The sequence below is a fragment of the Neodiprion fabricii genome, chromosome 4, assembly GCF_021155785.1.
Source record: "Neodiprion fabricii isolate iyNeoFabr1 chromosome 4, iyNeoFabr1.1, whole genome shotgun sequence".
Classification (NCBI taxonomy): Eukaryota; Metazoa; Arthropoda; class Insecta; order Hymenoptera; family Diprionidae; genus Neodiprion; species Neodiprion fabricii.
In genome coordinates this window covers 36,184,270-36,193,336 of record NC_060242.1, presented here as the reverse complement: position 1 = coordinate 36,193,336, position 9,067 = coordinate 36,184,270, and the positions used below count along the sequence as shown (strand labels likewise).

The following is a 9,067-nucleotide window of genomic DNA, read 5'->3' as shown; positions in this document are numbered from 1 at the left end:
TGTAGTTGTACAGGCATTTGACTGTGACTATCAACGGAAAGCTCCATAAAACTTTTATTAGGCAGTATTTTGCACTAAATGCTATAATCATCACCGGGTACCAATGAAATATATGTAAGTACACTTCGAATGTAAATCCATCAGATGGCGATTAGTACTTTATTATACTCTTGAAGTACATAGCAAATTTTACTTTTATGGTGGATAAATTTTACCCTTCATAGTTCCTCCTACTTACTAGTTACTACACAAGGTAAGGAGTATCAACAAGTGACGGACGGCTTCATGTGTTTGTACATTCTTAAATATACATGACTAGAAATAAATACGAATTTAACTGTGCAGAATCAGTAAATAAAAAATTTAATGTCAATTCAACTAACTGCATTCATGCTATTACCTTACGCTAACTTAAGTGCAATTCAACAGTGCAAAATCCTTATACAGGAGCAAAATGCAATATGCTTTGTCATACAATAAAATAAGTGCTTTTTGCAGTAATCAGAAAGATTCCCATAACACGATCAGTTACAGAATTAATACTAGGGATATGTTTAGGGATTAAAAGATTGAGAGTCGAATACATAAACGTATGGATTAAAAATTATAGCTATGAGTTAAAAAATAAGGTTTGTGTCCAAATCTATAACAAAAAATTATAGAATTACCATAATTGTGTCTAGTTGTCTAGATAAATTCGTCTATTCGCTATCTATTTCTTTTCTGTGGTTTCGCTTTATCATGGGAAATAGCGCCCATAAAGCAGTCCCCAATATCAGTATAATTCCAAATGCTAGGAATATTGGTTTGTATGAACCAATTTGCTCAAAAATTACGCCACAAAGCGGTGGACCAATCAGCTGAAGCACACCATTGACAAACAAAGAAATCCCATAAGACGATGTTAATTTCTCAGTGCCAAGCATATCTGCTAAAATCACAGTTGTTATTCCAATATACATTCCCGACGAAAGTCCAAACAAAGCACAAAAAAATGATAGCATTGTGTAACTGGTGGCCATAGGAAGTAAAGCTAAGGCAATACCGCTCATTCCAAGTCCACCCACAAAATAGTAATACTTTGGTATAAAATCGATGTCTGATAAGGATGATCCACCTATGCGCCCAACCAAATCTAAGGCAGAAACAATGGACAGTAATAGAGCTGACATATTTTTATCAAAGCCTTGCGATATTGCATATGATGGTAATAATATCATAAAATTCGTATTACTTATTGCAGAGGTGGAGTTTGAAATGAGGATAAGTAGGTAAATTGGATCTTTCAAGACGCTAAAATCAAAGAAATTTTTTTTATCTTTCATTGGTGCTTCGCTTTCCGAGTCATTGCTGTTGGATTGTTTTACTTGTTCTATATCTGCAGCTGTGGTATTTTTCCTTTTAGACGAATGGGTTTTGAAGAGGCACTTGAACATTCCAGGAACATTTAATCTTTGGTTTAAAGCTATAGTACCCATTTCAGAAACAATGCTATGTTGACGAGAGACACGATAATTTTCATAATTTAAACAGCTGTGTCGCATTGAACTATTTCTACTTATGTGCGGTGTATTGGGACAAGCACTGTTCACACTCTTGCCAGTCACAATATTGTCTTTAGGTTCTACATTGGAATTATCAAATGCTGTATTGCGTATTCCGTTTGTAGCAATATCAGAACTTTCGTTAACTTTTACGTCTTCTTTTTCATCGAATCCCTCGTTTCTTTCGTTGATAAGTGAAGAGTTTTGAACTCCCTCTAGTGCTTGGGCCAAATTCAGGAAATGCAAATTTCCAGAAATTGACATATCAATTTCATTAGTGGATTTGAAGCTCTCTTGTTTTAAAATGTTATTCGATTTCTTATTACTGGGCATTTCGTCCAAAGTCAATGCTTCGTTATCCACTCCATCCTCCGGCGTAATAGGAACTCTTATCATGTGTTGTTCAACAGGGTGATATAACAGAGCACAAATCCATGTATTTAAGGTGATACCACCCATGAGTAATACAGCTCCTCTGAAACGATAAGATTTATCATTTGAAAAATGATATATATCAAGTTCGGCAAATGAAAAGGTTGTGACTAGTTAAAAGGTGGAAAATTTATTCAAAACGTTTAGATAAAGAAATTCTCAAGTAGGTGACAGGTCTTATTAGATAGCAGGGTTTAATAATGACAGATTTGATTATTTGCTAAACATTGCTCTTACCTGTATCCAAAATGATCAAGTAGATACTGTAGGAAAGGTGGTAAAACAATAGTCCCAATAGCACTTCCGGATATACAGAGCCCGTTAGCAAATCCCCGTAATCTTTCAAAATAAGCGGTAACTATGTATACTGTTGGAGGAAATGATAAACCTGCTCCAATGCCAACCATTACTCCATAACTGAAACAAAATACAATGCACATTAATTACATTGAATGACTTGAATAAAAAGTAATACCAGTTTATACAGCAATATATCTATATAATAACTTAATTTACCTGAGATAAAGATAACTGACGGAATTTGCGAAATAACTCAGCATCATTCCTCCTGCAGCAAATGTACCACCAATAAGCGTAACAGTTCGGTAAGAATATTTCATCGACAGAATGCTTGATAACGGACCTGAAAGTATAAAATGAAATTGAAACGAGCGTAAATTAAATAGGTATAAATTTTAACCAACGATGTCTAAATTGAAAGATGCCATGTGTACGTATTATTAAAATTTACGTAATATTCGATTGTAGTTGGCATTTATTAATTAAAACATACCTAAAAAACTATATAAAAAATAGCAGAGTGCTGGCATCCATAACGCTGCTGTAGGGGATGCTTTGAAAACTTGCAAAAATTCTACAAACAGCACACCGAACGACTTCACAGTTCCAGGGATAAGAAAGTTAACAGTTAATGCTGAGAATAAAACGACCCAGCCCCAGCCTCCGTCAGGAGGTACCAGCTTCGTTTTTTTTGCTTTTACTGCCATAGTCAATTAGAAAATCTGTAAATTAATTACGTATATTGAAAATGTATTAATGGTTAAGAAATTCTACGTGTGGTTGTGCTTGCACGTGATAAAGTAACCAGTAGCTAAATATTTCTATTTGCAGAATTTACAATTCTTGTGAAAGTCTCAATTTCTACAAGTAAGAAGCGGGCTTAGGCTGGTCGCAAGCCAACCTTTGAACTTTCCGTCTTTGAACTTGTTTGAAGCTGAAATACTAATAGAAATAATAATAGTAATAGTAATAATAATAATACCAATTTTCATCAAAATCGAACTGTTATTAATTTTATTTTTTTCAGTTTATCGAGTACGCAAAATTTAAATTTTGCAAATCTGACTTTAGATCCGTGATCAGCGTCCCTAAAAACCCTGTGGTACCAATTTTCGTTCGAATCCGTTCATCCGTTCTCAAGGTATAATTTTTATTTTATTTTCCAGAAATTTGTTATTTGAATAATTTGAAAAGTACTAAACCGATCCGTATCAAAATCGTAAAAACTCGGTAATTCGTTCTCGAGACATCGTCGAACAAAAAAATTGATCACATGCATACATAAATACGTACATACACACACACATACATAGCATCCATCCAAAAAATGTCGGAGGTGAATCTTAAGACGTTGAAACGTCGAGATCTCGTGAAAAATCCACGTAATAAATGATTCGATATTTGCAGTCAACTGTATCGTACTAAAAATGTTCATGCTATATCAAATCATGAAATGTTTTGTAATTTATTATATCATTTCTTACATATTTTATCGAATTTACAAGATAAATCATGTAATAAATTACAAGCAGAATTCTTTGACAACATTTTATGATTTAACACATGACCATTTTCAATAGGGATATAAAGACAGAAAAATTTTCACCATAGAATAACCCGTGCACTTGCTCACATGCTAATCGTATACCTTGACATCTTGTTCCTTGTTTAGTACCTGTTAATTATTTTCAATCTACAAGAATTTCCCTGTATTGTTAATCGTACTACATTAAAACGTATGTCATTATTCAAATCACACTGAACATAAAATAGCAACACATAAGATAGCTCAATACGGAAATTTGGAAAAACTTGAGGTAAACTTGAGAGACAAATTTGGATGGCAAGACAATGAAAAATACGAATAGAGTCCTATCTCTCAATAGTTCCGGAGTCAATTGAAGAGTATTTCCACAAATCGTTAAACTTACCTATCAATGGTTCCGACCGCTCTTATAGTTCGAAATACGAATGATAAAAAATTTTGGACTGGCGGAACTATTTAGAAGTGGGTACACGAAACTCGAGCTCGTCCCTAATTCTCTGACAAATGAGTAGTGGGGGAAATTTTTCACGAATAAAACTTGAAAAGCGGAACTATTGAAAGATCGCATCGGACTGAAAGTATTAATATCACAAAAACATTCTAATGGTATCACATCAATATTACCTTAATGTTACATGTTGTAAAGCACAAAATCGCGAAGGTGACGAATTCTGACTTCGAATTTGAATGATAATGTTTTTAAAGTTATCCTCGTGAAAATTGGCTCGGATCATTGCTAGATGGGTCTGTTGTAAATATTCGAAACGAGCATGCTTAGAATTTCAAATTACGTTAATTAAGAGCTATTTATGGGTAACATATCATAAATTGCAGTCAATCGCGGGACGTTTCGTAAAAAAAAAAAAGGAAAAGTTGCTAGTTTTTAATACACAAGATGTTTTTTTTTTAACCGACATATATCATGTCTTGAATATTTGAAAACGAAAGACATGTCAGTAATGTAACATAAAGTTACGGATTTCCATCATAACAGACGATTTTAGAACAAAATTATATACTTTTAACAGTTGATTACAAGTTGAAACAATACTGTGTTGCGAAGAAAAATTGAAGATATTAACTAACAGACCACGTATTTGGTTTACAAAAAGGTTTGAAGCAACTATATAACATAGCTCAACGTACATCTGTTGGTTTAATGTTAAAACTAAGTAATATAAATAATTTTTAGTCAATTATTTTAATAAAATGTGATAAGTTCAACAATATAACATTATCAGTAACAAATTTGCAACCTTCATGATTTTGTGCTTTAAATGTGCCGAATCTAGATTATTTGAGATCTATAGAAGAACTGTCTGCGAAATGTGCTGGTGGGCACACCAATATTTGCCAATTGATGGACTATGTTGGTAAATATATCCAAACAAAAAAAAGAGTTACTGTAATCTAATTAGATGGATTGTTACCTGGTTGCAAGCTGAAGTACCATAAGCAATATGTTATCCAACAGTACCCAAAACTCGTTTCAAGTTGTTTTTTATACCTTCAACAACCTCGTTCTAAGTGGGAAGTTTGTTTATCTTTTAGTAGGTACATACATGACGCTGCTAGCAAAAGTCACTCTGATTGACCATACTTTCAGCACCTGGACAGTGGTTTCAGTACATGATGTAGTATTCAACTTTCATAAATGTAATAGAAAGCTTTTAATCATAGACTAGGAATTTAATCTAAGTAAGTGGATATAATATTTGTTAGATAATATCTTGTATTTTCTTTGACATACTAACGGTGGTATACCACATGGTAAAGTAAACTTTGAGAATTCACCATCCGAGTGTATTGGTAATATTTTTTTCACAAAAGTTTGCAAAGCCTAATTTACTTTATGATGTGTAAGTAATTGAAACTTTTTGTTCTAGTCTAAATACCATGACTCTATGCTCAACAACAAACTGATGGTGATTTCTCATCTCAATAATTACCAGTAGCAGAATTATGCAACTATGATACGTCCTGTGCTATTAAAAAAATTAGTAACAGTGGTACACCAGGAAGCTCATTAAGCTTTAACTACACTGTTGCATCGAATATTGAAGCCAGCAAGGCTGCTTGTAATTGATCAATTTACTCTGTTTGTTTAAAATATATGTGCCAACCCAATGATTGCTAACAAAACCTAATCCTAAAGCACATCTAACACAATCAATTGTGAAATCTTCAAATTACTTGCCAGACTCGAAGAGATCATTTTGAAAATTGAAGTAATTGCCGGAATTGCACAATGAAAAACAGTGGTGAATCATTCTGATATTTTAAGAGTAGCGCAATGCACAAGAGTAAAAAAAGTTTACAAACTAATACACAATACTGTATTTTTCTAATAAATTTGCTACTGATAATTTATCTAGTCTACTGAAATAGTAAGTGGTAGAGGCGAGCAAGAAAATGTGCACTGACCTGGAGTTTCGATACGGTGTCTGAAGAGGAAGGTTCGCAGCAGCACTCTGCAGGTAGTGGATTGGGGAGATTTGCTGAAGGGTGGGAGATTCTTCTTCAGGTAACAACGACCGATGAACCATTCCACTACCAAGTTCTTAACAAGGCTTCCAAGCGTCACTTCGTATCCCCTTCACTCTACTCTGCTTCATCGGGATACGGAGAACAACCCAGTCTTGAACTTGAGTAACCAATATTAGCCAGCATGGTCACACGTATCATCTATCTATTGTGTTTACTCAACAGGGCTGATTGCTTCTCTTTCTATGTGCCACTGTTGCATTGTACTTCACCTTTATGCTTGCCGGAGGGGGTGCATGAGGCATCTGCAGGCTTTACTTACCGTTTGCACATCTAAGTCCCACCCACACAATCTGGTAATTTTTTTGCTCGATTTAATGATAGCGTCACGATGTAATAATATTGCCTGACAATCTCACAATGCTTGTGTGACTCTTTCTATATTTATTCAAGTGATTATATCTGATAGATCTCTAATGCATTTTCATCTAGTCATTTTGATATTTTTGGCGATAAAATTTTTTAATGCATAGTCGGATTGTTTTGTTATCTCAGGCTACTATATTTATTACAGTCGTAAACTCATTCCGCATTATGTACATCAATGACTGTGTTTAGCGGGTCTAGCGTAACAGTAATATCTTCTACTAAAAAATTATTTACTATTTGTGCAGTCATCTTATATCATCTCTTTGCAGTGGCCTCGTACATTTGTTTTCATGTAAAATATTATTTCCTATATATTCGAAAAAATTTGCAATTTCACCTCTACAACAGATTGTATTCTAATGACTTATCAATTTCATTCTCAAGAATAATTACTTGAGCATCTCAAATTATCCATCATTTAATCTAAATAGATGTTCAGAATTCTAGCCAGTTCACAATCAAACCAATGAATAAGTATCAGGTTTTCCTAGAATGGGTTGAAAACTTTTTGCAAGCACCATGCTTTCTATTTATAGAACTTAACTGCCTTAAGTCGTTTCTAAATTTACATAAAGTGTATCAAAGATTAGAGTCTTGTAAAAAGGGTAAGCCAAAAAGACTGGGCTGACGGGTTATTTACTGCTCTTCCCAGCCAGGTAGTAAACTATTTTTTCATGGACTATTTTGTTTTGATGCGTTAGCCTTGCATGGCATGTTGTCCTGGGGCGAGCCCTACCTGGCGGGAGGCGGAGGTTCTCTCTGTTCAACAACCACTTTGCAATGTGGCTGAGAGCTGGTTCCCATGCCATCTCTATCGTTGCATTAACTATTTTTAAGAAACCAAACTGGTTTGATGAAAATAGCTTGCCTGTTTGAGCAAGAGTTTAGTAAGTGAGGCAACTGGGAGCGTGTGTGTGAGTGTGTGTGGCGGTAAGAAACAGCCTTAAAGGCTGTTGGTTTTATTTTCCGTTTATCGCGGTATAGCATGGCGCTGTTATACTCGCTACTACGAATATGGAAGATCTTACGTTACATTTGAGGGCAATGGCAGATTATACATACACTTGTATGAAAAATCTGAAATTAGGATTGCATTATTGATACCCACACAGCTAGATCCACGTATGTGAGCGGGTAATGAATTTCATCTGTTATGCGTGTCATGCTTGCATAAGAAAGTTGGGGAAATTGATTCAGGAAATGATAGTATTAGCTGACGACAAGAGACCGATGAAATCAGTGTTTCATCAATTCTGTTTCAAAATACTAAGTAAATCTAACATTCATATTTTTGCATATCTACCTGTGCATGATGCGTTTATGCATTGAACTTTTGAAGTAAAAATTTCTCGATATCATAAAAAACTAACAGTGTTCCGAGCAGAATATCAAAATCAAATCATTTTAATACTATATTAAAAGCCTGATGAAATAACATTATCGCAAGATATATCAGTAGGTATTCTAGAAAATCTTTTTAGACACTAATATAATTCAATACATGCTACTAAGAGATATCTTGAAAAAACTAACAGAAATTCAATTCCACTAAATATCGTAAACATTAGATCTAGATAATATTTTTCGTTGTAATCGACTTAGAGAATGATGTTTGTGCGGCACATATGTCACAAATTCATTTACCGAAACTAATTACATTCAAGTAAATAATTTTCAATAATAAGTTACACATGTAAAAGGTTCTCTTCAAAAACCAGACCCGCACTACCCAATTTTTTCAACTTATGTCAGCGTAACTTTATCAAACTTTTCGAATTACGTACCTGCAAAGCTAATAATTGCCAATGGCCTTATCACTTATCTTCAATGCATTACTGAGTTCAGCATATATAATTAGTTGTGTATACATGTAGGTCTAAATATATTTTAGATCTATAGTCATTTAGATAAAGTCAATCCAGTTTGTTATTAAATATTATTGTAGAATATATTGCCGTCCGCATTAAAGAATAAAAGTATTTTTGATATGCAATTGCAATATTTGATTGCAATATGATTCGCAATTTCTAACAAGAACTTTCTATTGGAAACAATATTAAATCTGCACAAGATCGCTGTATAATGTAAAATACTTCTCTAGATCATTTAAACTTATTCCAGGAAATTGTATTGCAGGCTTCTTGTTTATGCCCCATTTAATACTGACCAGTTACATTTTTTGCATCATAGTCAATTTAATCAAGGGGTGATTAACCACTTACATGCAATTTAGACAGGAATGAGTTCAGGGCTTAGAGACTTTATGCTATGTTTAAAATTAGATATAGCCAATTGGTGTGATTGGCAGAAGACAGTTTGAACTTCCTTCAAT

General features: G+C 33.9%; 1 protein-coding gene across 2 annotated transcripts; it reads right to left on the bottom strand.

Moving 5' to 3' along the window:
• Positions 1-124: 124 nt before the first annotated feature.
• Positions 125-8,766, bottom strand: LOC124181171 (monocarboxylate transporter 13-like). Of its 2 annotated transcripts, XM_046567475.1 has the most exons (6): positions 6,247-8,766; positions 5,253-5,431; positions 2,770-2,998; positions 2,493-2,619; positions 2,214-2,393; positions 125-2,019 (listed from the first exon to the last, which is right to left on the bottom strand). In XM_046567475.1, exons 3-6 carry the CDS (start codon positions 2,981-2,983, stop codon positions 702-704), a joined length of 1,839 nt encoding a protein of 612 aa, XP_046423431.1. In that variant the 5' UTR covers positions 2,984-2,998; positions 5,253-5,431; positions 6,247-8,766; the 3' UTR covers positions 125-701. The 2 variants fall into 2 exon arrangements, with proteins under 2 accessions (XP_046423431.1, XP_046423432.1); XM_046567476.1 differs by lacking the exons at positions 5,253-5,431; positions 6,247-8,766 and adding an exon at positions 3,925-4,106.
• Between the last annotated feature and the right edge of the window lie 301 nt (positions 8,767-9,067).